General features: G+C 35.3%; 1 protein-coding gene across 12 annotated transcripts in view; it reads left to right on the top strand.

Annotated features, from left to right (window-relative positions):
* LOC134851446 (gamma-aminobutyric acid receptor subunit beta-like) overlaps window positions 1–17955 on the top strand; it is a 32361-nt gene extending 14406 nt beyond the window's left edge. For 10 of the 12 annotated variants that reach the window (XM_063867543.1, XM_063867535.1, XM_063867538.1 and 7 more), the window contains 7 exons: window positions 7964–8510; window positions 11368–11516; window positions 12442–12558; window positions 13702–13801; window positions 14203–14401; window positions 14896–15160; window positions 17326–17955. In XM_063867543.1, the coding sequence (XP_063723613.1) occupies window positions 8244–8510; window positions 11368–11516; window positions 12442–12558; window positions 13702–13801; window positions 14203–14401; window positions 14896–15160; window positions 17326–17719 (1491 nt within the window). In that variant the 5' untranslated portion in view covers window positions 7964–8243 and the 3' untranslated portion in view covers window positions 17720–17955. Of the gene's footprint in view, window positions 1–6357; window positions 6442–6991; window positions 7093–7963; window positions 8511–11367; window positions 11517–12441; window positions 12559–13701; window positions 13802–14202; window positions 14402–14895; window positions 15161–17325 lie in introns of those variants that run through there. The other 2 variants (XM_063867544.1, XM_063867541.1) reach the window with 2 other exon arrangements.
* Window positions 17956–18194: the final 239 nt, after the last annotated feature.

Genomic DNA, 18194 nt, shown 5'->3' with positions numbered 1-18194 from the left:
ATGCCTGGTTAAAAAGTTAAAACCAATCATTCGTAATTTATCACAATTTCTCGAAAGCGTCCAAGACGTCTCGAGCCAGATAGCGTATGCCATGAGCCGCAGGATGCAGACCGTCTTCAGATACATGCTTTCTGAAGCTGAACTTTTTGTTATGAAGAATTGAATGCCATGGTGCCTTGCTAGTCGTTTATAGTCTTTGTTCAGCTTCCTCACATTCCGATACTCTCCTTCTCTACCGATGAGATTCATGATTGCAACACCGATCCCAAAGGCTCGATAAGTTTGCGCCAGACCAGGCAGTCGATTTCTTTGTTGACTTCTAATGGCGACATATTGATTTTGCGCTCTCTGTCGTATGGATTATTTGTCCCTCCCATCACTAGTATTTGATTGATGTTTAGTTTTAAAATATTGCATTGGAATTCAGTGCTACAAAGGATAGATATCTAGCTTCCAGGGCTTGATATGATTTTTGTGTTGTCCAAAAAAAATTAACCATGGACAATCCAAGTACGCATTCGTATACAGGCTTCGAGATCTTGAAAATTAACCTTCTTTTTGGTTTGTTAGGATCAATGACATCAAACTAAATTTTACGGAGGGTGTTTTTGATGTCCATAATCCAATAATTAATTGATGTTTTTGATGTCCATAATCCCATAAAATTATCAAATTTGACGTTTTTAGCAGATTTCTGAAAGTTTCTATGCTTTGGCAACTTATGATGCGATTTGGCAGTTGGATCTACTACCTGTGGCCTAGAAAACAGAAGCTTCTCTTTCCGTAGTCAGTGAAAACTTTTGGTACTACTACGTTAAAGTTACGACTGGAGTAACTTCGTTTCGTCGACGGAAAAGCGTTGCGCCTGTATGTCGTACAAATTTGTGCTTCATAAGACTTTCCTGATAGTTACCAAAAAAATATATGCTATTCTGCTTTTCATAATTAGCTAATGTAACTCACGTAGAAAAAAAATAATTTGAAATTTCGAAAACTTAAAAACAAATTGACATGCCGCTTTTGGATTTTTTGCAAATTTTGCTGAAGATAATTTCGAAGGCGCGCTTACATACTAATATATAATTTAATCTTGTTAGACTGAGGTTTTGTAGTAGCAAGTGTCTGTTATCAAAAATCAAGTAGTTTTTTACTGTGTAATTTGCGCAACCGAAAAAAGCAAGAGCTACGGACAGCGTTTATCTGCAAATTCACTTTAAATTTTTGACTCATTAAAACCCCTATAGAGTTAAGTGTGTCAAAGCTGTCAATAAGTCCAATACTAATACGAGAACATTTTGATGTTTATCATGCATTCTCTGATTTTCATCAAAAGTATTGAGCAACTCAGTTTCTGTGGAGTGCTACTTGCGATATACCGATTGCATTTCCTCTAATAGACAGTGGTAGAACAATGGAAGTTCTGAACCTCTCATGAAACACGCTTTCATCGATACATACATTAAAAAGCTCTCTCATTAAGACTACAAAAGCAGACCTGGCATTCTCGACTAACTGTGACTTCACGGGTTCTTCGGATGAAGTTGCAGATGAGACTTAACTCAGTGCTTTTTCACTTCTTCTTTGTCTTCAAGATTAAACTATCCTGACTAGTTGAGTTTTTCAGGATCAAATGAATGATATTTTAATCTTCAGGATTAAAATATCATTCCTTTGACTAGTTGAGTTTTTGCATTGGGAATAAAATCATTTCTTTTTTGATTTTCACATAACTTTCCCACTTTGTTCACAAAGTAATTGTTAATTGCATTGGCAAGGGCAAGATTTGCGCTAAATTTTGTCGGTGGTGGAGATTAATTGTCCGCACGAATGAGATTTTTTTCGCTCCGTAGTATCCAGTTCGAGAAACTGATTATAGTTCTCGTTCTTCTGGGGAAAATTTTTTTTTGCGATTCATTTGCTTTTCTTAAAAAATTTTCAATTTGCTGCAGTTTTTACGGTTCTAATTTTTTCTTCATGCTCTGTTTTATTTTTTGGCTCACCCAGTTTCCTATTCTGTTAATTTTGAGCTAAAAGCTTCAATTTTTTTAAAATTTTTTTGAAAAATTCCCCTCAGATTTGCAAGATCGAAAGTCGAACTCGGTCGAAGAATAAAAAAGCAACACTGACTGTAAATATCGCGTCTTTCGGAATAACTTTGCACTGTTCTGAAAATTTGTATGCGGAAAACTTGTTCGACAACTTAAAAACATAAGTTTTTTGAAAATTTCATTAAGTTTTGAGCAAAAGCTGTCCGAGACATTGCAAACCCAGTAATTGCTTTTGAATTGAGCAAAAAAAAAACGTTTTTTTACGCTTCTGATCTTTGTTCTTTGCTCCTGGACAAAAGCCCTGAGCATCATTTTAGTGCGGACCCACAGATCCCTTTTTCACGAATTGAGCAAAAAAAACGTTTTTTTTTACGCTTCTGATTGTACCATGATGCTGCTTGGAATGATTCAGAGGTTTTTTGTTGAAATCCAATGATAAATGAGGCCTCAAAATTAGTTATCGTCACTAGAATAAAAAAAGCACAAAAAGTTGGCTAGCTTTGACGCCCCGTGCTAAACGGTTTGTCTTTAATTTTCATCATTATTTTGACTTCAAAAGATTTTGATGTAGGAATTTTCACCCAAGTGAAATTTCTGCAGATTCCTAACACCATGTCCACGGAAACCAAATACTTACCAAATTAAACAACTTTGGCGCCATCAGGATAGTGGCGTGTCACAGAGCCAAATACCCGGATAGCCGAAGAAAAAATCATTCCCAGATAGCCCAATGGAGTTTTTATTAACGGATAGCTGATTATTTTTTTTATTCCTGGATAGCCGAAATTGTTTTTTTCCCGGATAGCCGAAAAATTTTGATTTGCTCAAAGCTCAAAAATCGATCGTTGATAAGGTTCAATTTTTGTACCATGTAGCTAATCCCTCCCCCCCTTCCCCACCTCCTATAACTAAATTATACAACTAATACTATGTACCTAATACAAAAGACTTTTATATTGAGCCGACCAAAACTGAGATATTTTTGCGATCGATACACCCTGGTTTCGAACACTTTTTTGGCGCTTTTTTCCGTATGAAAACAGTTTTTAATAGCGTTGTTATTTAGTCATTTACTGGATAGCCCACAAAACTTGTCCCTGGTGGGCCGAAATACAGTTTGTTCCAGGAAAGCCGAAAAAATCTTTGTTCCTGGACAAAAGCCCTGAGCATCATTTTAGTGCGGACTCACAGATCCCTTTTTCACGAATAGCCAAAAAACTAAAATTTATCTAGTTAGGTTATTTAGCGACAAAACAAAATACGACTAAATAAAAGATTTCGTCTCAAAATCTGGACTACATTTTTGAACATTTCAAAAAAAATTTTGAATTTATGCTAACAACAATCTAATAGAAAAAAGTGATATTTTTGTGTGAATAGTTTCTTTTTTTATCAATTAGAGCAAAAAACGCGACTAATTTGTTAAGCATTTTTTCCGGCTAGGGTCCAGGAACAGTCCCGTTTTTTGCTCTAATGGATAAAGAAGAAACTACTCACACAAAAGTATTACTTTTTTCTATTGGGTTGTTGTTAGCATAGTTTCGAAAAAAAGTTTTGAAATGCTCAAAAAAATGTAGTCCAGATTTTGAGACGAATTCATTTATTTAGTCGTATTTTGTTTTGTCGCTAAATACCCTAACAAGATGAATATTAGTTTATTGGCTACCCAGGAAAAGGGCTATATGGGTACGTACTATTTTGATGTTTAGGGCGTTCGTAGTTTTCATAGTACTCTTTTTCTTTTCTTTTTCAAGACCAAACGCACATCTCTTACTGGAAAAGTTACTTAGCGACTAACTGAACGTCCTTAAAAGCAAAAAGGATTCAACAAAAACTACAGGAAGGTTTGTGACGGGTGCATATAGCACGTTTTGCCCTCGATCACTTCGCCCCTAATTTACATACAGACTTCGCCCCTCACAGTTAACATGTACTTTTTTTACATTTCCCTAATTTTCTCACAATTATCCGCTTAGTTTGTTCGAACATATATTTTTTTTAATTTTAGCCTTTTTAGCATAGTGCTAATTTTAGCATACTTTTAGCATACTACTAGTTTTAGCATACTTTTAGCATACTACTAGTTTTAGCATACTTTTAGCATACTACTAGTTTTAGCATACTTTTAGCATACTACTAATTTTAGCATACTTTTAGCATACTACTAGTTTTAGCATACTTTTAGCATACTACTAATTTTAGCATAAAATTAGCATACTACTAATTCTAGCATAAATTTAGCATACTACTTATTTTAGCATACTCTAAGCATACTACTAATTTTAGCATAAATTTAGCATACTACTAATTCTAGCATACTTCTAGCATACTACTTATTTTAGCATACTCTAAACATACTACTTATTTTAGCATACTTTTAGCATACTACTAGTTTTAGCATACTTTTAGCATCTTACTAGTTTTAGCATACTTTTAGCATACTACTAGTTTTAGCATACTTTTAGCATACTACTAGTTTTAGCATACTTTTAGCATACTACTAGTTTTAGCATACTTTTAGCATCTTACTAGTTTTAGCATACTTTTAGCATACTACTAGTTTTAGCATACTTTTAGCATACTACTAGTTTTAGCATACTTTTAGCATACTACTAATTTTAGCATAAATTTAGCATACTACTAATTCTAGCATACTTCTAGCATACTACTTATTTTAGCATACTCTAAACATACTACTTATTTTAGCATACTTTTAGCATACTACTAGTTTTAGCATACTTTTAGCATCTTACTAGTTTTAGCATACTTTTAGCATACTACTAGTTTTAGCATACTTTTAGCATACTACTAGTTTTAGCATACTTTTAGCATACTACTAGTTTTAGCATACTTTTAGCATACTACTAGTTTTAGCATACTTCTAGCATACTACTTATTTTAGCATACTCTAAACATACTACTTATTTTAGCATACTTTTAGCATACTACTAGTTTTAGCATACTTTTAGCATCTTACTAGTTTTAGCATACTTTTAGCATCTTACTAGTTTTAGCATACTTTTAGCATACTACTAGTTTTAGCATACTTTTAGCATACTACTAGTTTTAGCATACTTTTAGCATACTACTAGTTTTAGCATACTTTTAGCATACTACTAGTTTTAGCATACTTTTAGCATACTACTAGTTTTAGCATACTTTTAGCATACTACTAATTCTAGCATACTTCTAGCATACTACTTATTTTAGCATACTCTAAACATACTACTTATTTTAGCATACTTTTAGCATACTACTAGTTTTAGCATACTTTTAGCATCTTACTAGTTTTAGCATACTTTTAGCATCTTACTAGTTTTAGCATACTTTTAGCATACTACTAGTTTTAGCATACTTTTAGCATCTTACTAGTTTTAGCATACTTTTAGCATCTTACTAGTTTTAGCATACTTTTAGCATACTACTAGTTTTAGCATACTTTTAGCATCTTACTAGTTTTAGCATACTTTTAGCATACTACTAGTTTTAGCATACTTTTAGCATACTACTAGTTTTAGCATACTTTTAGCATACTACTAGTTTTAGCATACTTTTAGCATACTACTAATTCTAGCATACTTCTAGCATACTACTTATTTTAGCATACTCTAAACATACTACTTATTTTAGCATACTTTTAGCATACTACTAGTTTTAGCATACTTTTAGCATCTTACTAGTTTTAGCATACTTTTAGCATCTTACTAGTTTTAGCATACTTTTAGCATACTACTAGTTTTAGCATACTTTTAGCATACTACTAGTTTTAGCATACTTTTAGCATACTACTAGTTTTAGCATACTTTTAGCATACTACTAGTTTTAGCATACTTTTAGCATACTACTAGTTTTAGCATACTTTTAGCATACTACTAGTTTTAGCATACTTTTAGCATACTACTAATTTTAGCATAAATTTAGCATACTACTAATTCTAGCATACTTCTAGCATACTACTTATTTTAGCATACTCTAAACATACTACTTATTTTAGCATACTTTTAGCATACTACTAGTTTTAGCATACTTTTAGCATCTTACTAGTTTTAGCATACTTTTAGCATACTACTAGTTTTAGCATACTTTTAGCATACTACTAGTTTTAGCATACTTTTAGCATACTACTTATTTTAGCATACTCCAAGCATACTACTTATTTTAGCCTAAATTTAGCATACTACTTATTTTAGCATACCAGCATAATACTAAATTTAGCATACTAATGTGTCTTTTATTATACTAAATTTGAATGAAAACACTCATCAATTGATTCTGCGGTGGGTGTGCTACACTGGCGTCCGCGCTTCGTGTCGATAGCCCCCAGATATACCTCATGTTTCTGGACTGTCGAAGCGCTTAACATATTTCCATCCGAAATGTGAGAGGAGCATGAGTAAATATTCAGCTATGGCCTTGTGAATTGAAAAGCTGGGATAAACTTTTTTATTTATTGTTTCTTTTTTCACCTCTGTTCATAAGACTCAGAAGCGGATCTTCTTGTTTAAAAAAAGAGAGTGTCACATTTATGCTGCTTAGTCCCCGATTGATCTACCCGCTAAGCAGGAGACTAGAAATCTGACAGAAACCTTTTAAATTTTGCTGAATTGCAGTGAAAAAAATGGGAAACTACTATCCCATAATACCTTCTATTCAAATCTCCTGTTAAACTTAGCTCGAATGCGTTTTAATGGCATAATGGTCTCAGTTTTGCTTCTCTTTAAAAACGCTTCGGGTGGATTAATGTATTTTTCGAAAAATCAATAAAACTTAAAGAACTGAGCGGCTTAAAATTTCAGTCATTATTGTAAAATAATGGAGCATTAATTTACAATAAAGCAAACTTATCTTGGAAAATTATGTTATCTTGTCTTGGTTTTTTGATGATACTGTTAATCTGAGATGAACGTTTCTGCACAAAAATTTAGCGACAGTTTTGTTTTCCTTTGAAAATTGATTCATCGTTTTAAAACGCTTTTGATGGAATTATCACAGTTTGAATTTTAATCTGCTTCCTGTTTTAGTCGAGCTACAAAAAAAATTCACCGTAAATTCTCATTAAGTATATCACGGTTTTAAAATTTCAGAACATTTTTTTATTGCTTTAAGAAAGAAAAACATAAAGGAATTCACTTTTTGGTTTTAGTTTCTGAATTTTGACATGACGGCAGTTCATTTTTTATGATGATTGTTTTAATCGTACAGTGCACAGTGCTGATTTAAATTATCCGGACAAAATGAACAAAATTTGATGTTTCAAACACGTTTCTCTCAAATTGGGTCAAGATTAGACAAAAAGTGAAGAGAACAAAGGTTGCTTAGAATTTCATCAGAATTAAGATGGTGCATTTTTTCCCGAAACTCTCAAACAAAATTTTAACCCAAAAATGAGTCATTTTGGCTTTCTTCAATTGATCAAAAATTACGATGAAACTACTCTGTTAATTGATGAGGAATATATATCACAAGAAGCCTCTTACATAGCCTTACAATTTTGGGGTTAAATTTTGGTTGAGAAAATTGGAGAAAAAATAGCACCATATTAGTTCTGATGAAATTCTAAGCAAAGTTTAATCTCTTTACTTTTTGTCTAATCTTAACCCAATTTGAGAAAAACACGTTTGAAAATTCAAGTTTTGTTCGTTTGTCCGGATAATTTAAATCAGCACTGTACTAAGTGTACTTTTGTGACACGGCTAAAATGAACTCAATTTTTGCCCATTTATTTTTTTTATCTCTGAATCAAACCTTTTTTAAATAGTACAAAACCTCTTTTGTTTCACACAAGTCAAAAATAATTTGTGACAATAACAATAGCATTATGCAGTTTTTTTCGTAATTAACTTGTATCATTTTCTTATCAAAAAACGATTATTCATTTGATATAAGACATAACAGGAAAATATGTTTTGATTTAGGAATATCCATCACCAAATTACCCGGCCTTAAAATATCTTCGAGCACAATGCAAAGAATGTTTTCTTCATCTTCGAATCAAGGGGATGTTTTCTCTGATTGAAGAATACTTGAAGCAAAATAATTGACAAAGAGCGAAAATTGAACTGAATTCCATCCAAATACAGAGCAGAAGCCAACTACTTTGAATCGAAACGACTGGGCATCGATTGTCACCAAGATCGAATTTCATCAACATCATTTTCTCAACTGGAAGCTCTAGAAAAGTGCCATCCAATCATCATGTCAGCTTTATGGAAAGTTCATATATTCTTATTAATGGCGTCAGTATTACATAAATTCCCGACTGTGGTATGCAAAGAGAACACAGACAGCGTGCAGGAGCGGATTCTGTCTCGCCTTTTGGAGGATTACGAGAAGAGACTTCGGCCCCTGTCGGGTATTTCGCCCTTATTAGTCAATGCGACTATGTACGTGGTCTCTATTGGTCCTGTTTCTGAAGTGGATATGACTTTCAAACTGAGCCTCTACTTCAGACAATTTTGGAGCGTGAGTAGCTTTATTTTTTTGAACATTTTGAAATACAGTTATTGAAAAAAATCGAATATTGAAAAAAAGAGAAAATTTCTGAAAATATGTTACAAATCGGAAATGTTGCAGTAAGTAACGCAACATTTCGAGCCGTGATTGCGAGCCGTGATTCGAGCAAAATGATGGCTGTAACGACCACATAGTTCAAAGAATTCACGTATTCCTTGTTGGTTTTTCTTCCAGAAAACGGATTTCATAAAAAGACGACCCTTAGATCACAATAATGATGCTATCTTTTGCAAGTCTTACAAGATTCTTGAAAAAGTTCTGCATATTGCATTTTATTTTGCGGGATTTTCGCAAGATCCTGCATGACACAATGTCCTCTGTCATTTTGCATATTGCATTTTACTTACTGTCCTCTGAGGAGTTGGGTCTTCTGTAAGGCCTATTGTATATTGGTAGGAATTATTCAAAATCCTTTAATATGTACAGAAATAAGATGAGACAAAAACATCAAAACATCACCCATGTGGTGTCCCTCATGATGGATATATCAATTGACGGAAAAGTTTTTTTGAGTCATTTTCAGCCAATTAGAAGTGAGTACTCAAAAAATGCACAGAAATTGCAAATTCTCAAAAAAAGGAATAAATCCAGTCGAGTAAAATAAATAATGATTGATTAGAAAATATGCAGATAAATGAAATATCAAACCTTGATTTAATTAACATATTTAAATTCAGAAAAAATTAACAGTTAACCCAAAAAAATATATCGTTTTTCTGAACAAATTTAACTGCAGATCTTTGCTGTGCTGCTGTAACTCAATTTCTCTCAATCATGAATTCATTTTTGTGCAAACATGTCAATAATAATTTCAATTTTGCACGTTAAAAGTCTTCCACCATTTGGTTCTTCCATCATGACGCTACCCCTGTCGTCCATGCCCAGAAAAGGGTTGAACCATCATCATCATCATATACGGTTTTTAATTTCGGTGCTGTCTCTCCCATCAATTGGTGATCCCACCAGGCATTGTCGAACTGCAGTTCTACGTCATATACGATCTCGCTGGTCAATTTGAGTAAGGCAACGTTCCATTTCCTTGACATCAGTTTCTACTCATTCTAAACAAACGTCTTTTGATGAACAACGTTTCCTACGTCTTTTGATGATTGCCATTGTCATCTCATGGTCCATTTTGATGCTTGAAGCGAAAAGAACTTAATCAAGTTGTCCGAATCATCTGAGGTCTCTGCTCCGAAGGCCGTTGCACACAAACCGAATTTATCAAGAAGTGCATTTGGGTCATGAACAGCGGGTTTAAATCCACAGATCCAACAAATCAATGCACGGTCCTTTTGTCGGAGTCGTTGCATATCTGTTACGTTGGGACAAGTTTTCTTTCCGCGCAGCGTCGATAATCAAACACAAGAAGTTTACGCTTTTCCACGTGTTCTAAGTGAGATGTGCCGCTAAACTAGGTGAGGGAGTACTTTGCTGAACCTACACCAGGCCGAGGAACATAGGGCAGTAATGCACTATCACAGTCCCCGCCAGCACTGAGCATTTCCCTCGGTAGCAGAAAGTTGGCTCAACATCGAGCGCAGCGCCGCCTACATCAATCATATTCCAAGTGTGACCGTCGATAGGCCGCGACAAAATCCGCTGCGCCTGGGGCAAAATATTTTGGGTTGGGTACCAGCCGGCCTGATATTCCACAAAATTCCTTGAGAAACTACGACTTGCACTGAGAGCAAGCGAGGCAGTTGCTTCCAGCACGTTTACCTTATCAATATCCGCTTTTTTTTAACTAGTATCGAGAGTGGCATTCTTGCCCTGTTTTATCTGTATATAAACTCCATAAAGCTGTAGGGTCTTAAAACTTGCCGCGGATGAGCCCCTCAACCCCGGAAAGGTATCCTATTTACGAACAGGTAAACTGCGATTCCAATTTTCCGCTGTTGGGCGGCCATATTCACTTTGGATCCGGCTAAGGAAGGGCGCCCCAACAGAATATCTAGGTTTCCGTAGCATCTAAAGCTGAGGTTGGAAGTCAGGCAGAGCAGCCGCTTCGTTTAAAAATTTGTTTCATTCTTATGGCAAAGTCTTTAAGAACAAGGGCAACGCGATAAGTATTTTCGCCTGCAATAATTAGTTTGGTTGGGCGCACTTTTAAAAAATTATACAACAATCACGAAATGTTAAAATAAACATTTAAATTAGGAATCAAATGAACTTTCATTGAATTTTACACTGACTGCTTTGTGAATGGAATTGAAATGTCTTTTTACTTGATGAATTTCGGTGATTTTGCGTGCTCATCGAAAGTGAAAGTTTGAGTAAATCAAATTTGAATCAGCCAGCAAGCCGAATAGTTTTGAAGCAGCTAGCAAGTCGGCTTCGCCGGCTTGCTAATTGACACACGTGGTAATCGGCTGGAACCCAGTCAGAATATGGCTCTAATAAAAGAAAACAAACTTATTTGTCGTAAAATAATCAAAAATTTATTCAAACTATTCGCAAAAAGTCTTTTATTTCATCTTCCAAAAAAGTTAATTACTTTTTTATGGAAGATGAAATTTTTTTCTAAAACCATATATATTTTTTGAACTTTTTTGTGTTATTTACTAGAACTATTTGCATAATTTGAGCTACTTGCTTAGTCACGGATGGACTTTGCGTCTAAACTCAAACAGCTTTTGGAGTTGCATTAGGGCTCATATAACCAAAATTAGCGCCGATACCAAATAATGTCTTGAAGATGTTTTTCGAGAAAAAAACCTTACTCAATAAATCTGGAAAGCAAAAATTGTTGTGAGTCATTTATTTGTTATTTTTATTTTTTGTTTATTGTAAACATTTGTCACAGGACAAGCGACTGGACTTCTCGAATGAGACTGTGGCCAAACTTGTGCTGTCCCAGGACGTGGTGGACTCTCTCTGGATCCCCGACTCCTTCTTCCAGACCGAGACTGAGTCATACGTGCACGACGTCACCAAAAAGAACATCTTCTTCAGGTAGATGAAATATTATCACAATTGTATTATCGTTATTTTAAAGAAGAAGCTGGAGCCTATGACGTCACATTTTTTGTCTCAAATTTTTACTCAGCGAATCAAACTTGAACCTATTGACAAAAAGTTTTCAACTGCATAGTTAGTAGAGTCCAACTTCTGTGCAGGTTTTTTTGATTAGCATCACAACTTTTCGGCCAGTAGCGGGTGGGCAGAATTGCTTTTAATGCGGTGTCATGCAATATGGAAAAGTTTTGGATCGAGGGCTGTGGTTCGAAACTTAATTATTCCATCTTTGCAATAATGAGCACCTGCACGCAATTATTTTTGAACATGTTTGAATGATACTGCTATTTCACAATCCATTTGTTAATAATCATAACGTATTGTTTTTATATCAGAAAAAATTCTACTGAAAACTGTCAATAAGCCAGTTAGGCCTAGTGATGTTGTTGACATTACATCTCACTTTACATCAAAACATATGGCTCCAAGAGTCAACTTTTTTAGGTCTGATTTGTTTCAAGAGTGATTATATCAGAGAGATTACAAAGGCTTGATTGCAATGACCGTTGATTTACATAGATTGGGAAAAATGTAGTTGCTTCGGCAACAAGTGAAGTCATGCCCTAATTAAGCAGTATAATTTGGCTCTTTTTCCTTTTCCCCCCACCTGCAAATTTGTAATATGAAGTTACTGTTCACTTTGTCCGATTGTCATGAAAATTGACATGCAGACTAATTAGGCTATGACAAACATATTTGGTCTCCATAATAAACCTCGTAAAACCACTCTTTAGACCATAAAGTTCATGTTTGAGTGAGGTGGGGGGGAAGGAAAAAGAGCCCATAATTTCTAATCCCCTAGATGGTGTCAATTTGTATCATCACATGTTCTATCACTTGGCCCTTTGTTCTGTCGCTGTAGGTTGGAGAAGAATGGCCACATCCTGATGAGTATGAGGGTCACAGTCACTTCCAGGTGTCCAATGGACTTGGCCTACTTCCCCATGGATGTGCAGAAGTGTGTGCTCCGAATCGCCAGGTGCCCAAACACTTTTCACACTATATCCCGTTGGAGCTCCGCCTTCTCAAAAAAAATTCAAATTATTTTCTAAATTACAGATGAAAAGATTCACTTTTCACTTTTTGAGGACTCGGGAACGGATTTAGGGTTTTGCTTGTGTGTTGCTTTTAAAAACAATTGAAAATTTCTATGACTGTTTAGGTCAACCAAATTGATTTTCCGAGCTCTTCGGAAGCTCTGTAATGACTTTGTTTTGAAAAATATTTGTGCGCCGAAGGCAAACAGTTGAGAGCCTGAAGAAACATGAAGTTTTTAGAAGGTTTCGGTCACAGTTTTCAAGTTTTAGAGGTTTTTTTTTGAGATTCTGTTCACCATACTAAGCATTCGTAAGAAAGATTACAAAAATAACCCAGCTTCGATGATAAAGGTTTCTGTACGGCTACCTTTTTTTGAGTGCAACCGACCATGAACTATTATATTTCGACTATTGAGAGCCTCATAAACTATTAAGGCGTACCCGTATATATTATATGAAGGCGCAAATAATTCTATTCATTTATTCTGCTTTTGTTACCATCTGAGGCGCATAACAGCCATCTTGGAATGAATCAATATTAGGGTCCCAATATTCCAACTTGGGATTTGAAAATTAGAATTTTTTCAGAATCGGGCAAACGGAAAAATGGGGCGGTCTGATATGGGAAGAACGGGAAAATGTCTAGAGACCAGTTTGATTAACATTCCCGATTCCAAAATAAACTTGTAATTCGCATGTAATTGGAATGTCAATCCGATTCACTTACAACTACTTAAATTTGAAAGCACCTGCGACTTTCATTCTTGTCAATAAAAAGGCGAAAATGGAAGAAAAACGTGAAAATCATGGCAAAGATGATATTTAAATCAAATTTTGGCCCTCAAATCATGCTGCTGCCATTTAAAACAAACCTGTAAGCCAGCAAGGCTTATCATTTTTATTTTAAACCTGCTGCGGTGTGTGAATAACATTGAAAAATAAATATTGAAAATAAAAAACTACTTTTGATCAGCGCCCCCTTGACTTTTTTTGGGAAAAAATGTCGGTTAATGGCATCAACTGGCTGATTTTGTTACTTTTTTTGTCTTTCTGTGACCTCTTGTGACCTCTTTCGATATTTGCAGCTGGGGCTACACGGCTGATGATATCCAGTACTTCTGGGTACAGAATCCAGACGAGACCCCCATCCAGATATCAGATGACATCACACTCGCTAACTTCCAGGCAAGCCTAACACCACTGACGAAGTCTGATAGTCGCGCATGGTAGCGACTAACTTTTTTCCTTATTGTCGCAAAAATTATTAATACATTGATCAGCCAAATGTCAGACTTTTGCTTAGTTTCACCCTGAAACCTTAAAAGTTGCATCTTTCATCAACCAAGAACGTCTTTGTCTGAATGCATGTTGAGATTTTTAAATTTATTTAATGATCTCTAAAAATCAATTCATATTATTTTTTGGAGCAACTACAGAATGATTTAGTTTGTCTCATATGCGCGAAACTGCTCCTTATTTATTTTTTGTTGCCGTTGTAAGTTCTTATATCAAATCGTAGTTAAATTAGTAGGCCTTGTAATGAATAACTGTAAGAATCACTGAATCCATTGTTTTATTGTTGTCAGGTGATGAACCTGACTTATCGGGACTTCAACCGGACTCTGACTACTGGCAACTGGTCCACTCTGGAGGCCAGCTTCGTCTTCGGCAGGAACACGCTCTACTTCATCATCCAGATGTACATCCCCTCCACCCTCATAGTCATGGTCTCCTGGGTGTCATTTTGGGTAGCCAGGACTGCCATTCCTGCCAGAGCTGCTCTGGGTAAGTTGTCTGCGTTAATGAGATCTGTCTTTTTCTACGACAGCTTACATTTATCTTCCGGCTCTCAGGATAAGTTCAATTGATCTCTGTTTTAATACGTCAATTTATATTGAGTTTCCGTCCTCTCAAAGAATGTTCTGAGAATGAATTCCGCAAATTTTGTTTCAGGACTTAAAGAGTTTTTCAAAAAATCCAAGCAAGTGGTCCTAGTTCTTAAAGTTTGCTATACATTGACACAGGTTGATTGAGTCATTTTGGCAGCGTCACTAATTTTTTTTTGGTTCAAAAGATCTTTTACACACTATTTTTTGGAGTTTTGACAAATATTTGAAATTTGGGGACCGTAAAGCTCAGCGCTATGTTGTTAAACCTTACTAAATTAAAAGCTTGTTTTCTTCTTATGATTTTCAAAGAAATTTACGAAAACTGGATTATTCGGCCAAAATTTTTTGTGCTGCTTGAACCCTTGTTTTTTATGTTTGTGTATACGATAGGAATCACGACTGTACTAACCCTGCTCACTCTCATCTCCTCGACGAATGCGAACATGCCCAAGATATCGTACATGAAGGCGATAGACGTCTACCTGGCCGGCTGCTTCCTCTTCGTGTTTGCCTCCCTGATTGAGTTTGCAGTGGTGTGCTACATGGACCAGCAGATCCCTGTGAAGAAGGAGAGTCAGAAGATCAAGAGACAGATTGACAAGAGCAGGAGCTACGAGATCCAGGAGCTGCTTCACAGTGACATCGTACTCATCAGGTACGGCGCCGCAACAACTCGTAACAAAAAGACCAATCTATAGCTGGTTGCAGTGCAAGTAGTCAATTTGTTCCGAAAATTTTCTTGAAAATACTTTATAAGTTTTTTTCATGCTGTTTTGCCGAAAAATGACTAGGAAAAAAACGAAAACAAAATTCAAAAGATTTCAATTTTTTTCCAATTTTTTTTGCGGAAAAAATATGTTTCGAATTATGAAGAATCTTAATCCAAAATGGCATTATAAAGCTTCTTAAGGAAAAAAATAAATTTCATGGTTTATCCTTCTATAATAAGCATGCTCGCTTGCTTTATTCGCTCGAAATTAGATCAAACATCAAAAATTTCAAACAATTTTTTCTCTTTTTTTTGGACACTGAGGATTTTTTTCATTTTTTTAAAATGTAATTTGAATCATGACTAAAAGGGGCTTTAGTATGATATACCACTTGGCCCATTCCCATGATTATGTGTGGTACCTAATTTTGCGTAAAAAACTAAAAACTAAAACACACCCGAATACAAAGTTCCTCCTCTTTTTCAATGATCGGAACAACAAAAAAATCTTGTTACAAAAAACATCTCGTAACAAAATTTATCTCGCAAAATTTAAGGAAAACGAACACTCGAAGTTTTGACGGGCGCGCTACTGCGAGTTGTCTTTTAGTGCGAGCTGTGTTTTAGTGTGAGTTTTCATATGAAGGTCAGGTACCGGTATAATTAAATGGTTAATGCAATTTTATTTGCAATATTCGGTTTCCTTGAACAAATTACTTGGCCACAAATTGTAGCAGTTTAATTTAATTAGTCTTTTGACACGGTTTATTGTTTGAAAATTAGTGATAAACTGAAATCCGACGTAATCAGGCAGACGTAATCGAAAAGATCAACTGACATTCAGTAAAATTCAGTTTTCTTTCACAGAATTGAAACCGCTAGGTTGTCTAAACATTCGGTTTTGCATGCAACGTTTCTAATATAAAAAATACAAAAATCCATTTTTCTAATATAAAAAAAAACTCTTAGAAATTCTGCTTGTTGGTTTCACCTTTTTCTTACTTTATTGTACTCATAAATTACCGGAAATAATCACCCTATCTACCATTATGGCTCTGGCCAGCGTGGAAGCAAAGAAAATTATGGCTGGCCAAAGAAGTTTTATTTTTAGGGTGTCTATATAATTTTATGTGGCCTTTAATGGGAAATATTTACTTGATTCTTATAACCAGGGCCTCTCAACCAAGAAGAGATTTATTTCAAAACCCAGTCAATCGCCCAGATCTTGAGAATGGCGTAAGAATGCCATTCCGGAAAATTAACTGAACTCAAAAGGAAGATCAGATTCAAGAACAGATGTCTGAGTTTTGTAGTTTCATTTGAGGATAATTAATCTTTAATTAAGCCTAGATTCAAAATGAGTTCAAAGAAAAAGTTAACTTCCGCTGTTTATCAGTTTTTTTAAGTAAGTTCATTCATTGATGATAAACTAATCCACATCTCGCAAAGAATGTAACCTCACAGCGAAAACACCAGATTTCTTAAAAACAAGTTTTCATATTGTTGATTCGGTTCTCCTAAATATTTAATGCACAATTTTTGTCCCGATTATCGAAGAAAGTGAGAAAATATTTAATCTCGATGTGAAGTTTTTTCTTTAGATCAATTTCGAATTTCACCTAGCTACCTTTGAACGGAGTCTTTTATATCATCTGAAAGTTATTGACATCCTGAGCTCAAAGTAAAACAAATATATTTCACACCTGTGATGTTTTTTTTGTAAAGTTCCTACGGATTTGAAATTTGGTACAATTAAAGAGCCATCTATTTTGCGCTTTTAAAGGGTAAGTTGCGATTTTTCTTTATTTCCAGCCTTTACTGAATTAGCGTGCTCGGTGCATTCTGTGCTACTTGCAGATTAACCGGCCATCCTTGTTTGATATGTAATTATATGGAGTTGCATCAGAAAAATTTAATTGTTTCTAGAAATTGCTCGTTAGAATATTTGTTCAAACCGGGTATGCGTATCGGTTGTTCACGGATGTAACCGAGATCGGTTTTTCATGTTTTTATTTCCGGGAAATCTTATTTGCCCGTCAATAAGCAATGAGATAATTTGTATTAGCTCGGAACAAATTTCAGTTTTCCTTTTAAAATTCAAGTTATTTCAGGAAACACGGAGCCCCATCTGGTCAGCGAGTGTCCAGCGTCAACGACATCGAAGTGGACCCGAGACACTACTACATGCAGAACAACTGCATCTACCCCGAGGAACACTTCGTACCCGGATCGAATCCCACTGAAAACCACCACGGAGTTGGAGTCGAGTCCTTCTGCGCTGGCTGCACGGGAGGTGTCAGTGGTCACGGACACAATCCGGACCCGCAAAGTCGCGTCTCCTTGATGGGTCACATCCGAGGAAAAATAGCTGGAAATGGGTGCAATTTCCAAATGGAAGATGTTGGAGCGATCGACAGTTTTTCGCGCTGGTTCTTCCCTCTGGCGTTTTTCACACTCATGTTTGGATATTGGGCTTTCTACTTGTCCCGCGATTACCAAATGTAGTTTGGATTATTAAAACTTGTAACTTCGTTTAGAATAAATATTTCAAAAACTCAAATTCAAATTCTCCCCTAGTAGACGTTTATTTATATGTTGTCTTGGTTAAACTGTTCAATTAGATATAAATAGATAGTTTTGCAGTTTATAGATGCTTTGAATTATATATACCTTGTTGCTTCTAGTTCAAAAATGGAACATAAAATAATACGTGCAGTTTCATTTGAAAATGAGATGCTCTCTTAAGGTTCTTGTAATTTTCCTAATTATATATAATACCAAATTTAGTTATAATATTGTAAGAACAGATAAAGGTGCGTCCCAGCAGGGGTGGTTCAAGGATTCTCTCTAAAGGTTTTTTTATAGGTCAACCAAACAGATTTCTCCGACAACTCGCAAATCACTATTAAAACTACAAATTTTTGAAAAAAAAAACACCAAACAAGAAACAATTATATCACCTCAGAACAATATCGCCTTC

Source organism: Symsagittifera roscoffensis, chromosome 7 (genome assembly GCF_963678635.1).
Source record: "Symsagittifera roscoffensis chromosome 7, txSymRosc1.1, whole genome shotgun sequence".
Taxonomy (NCBI): domain Eukaryota; kingdom Metazoa; phylum Xenacoelomorpha; order Acoela; family Convolutidae; genus Symsagittifera; species Symsagittifera roscoffensis.
The sequence above is the reverse complement of the archived record's forward strand: the minus strand, read 5'-3'. Positions and strand labels throughout refer to the sequence as shown.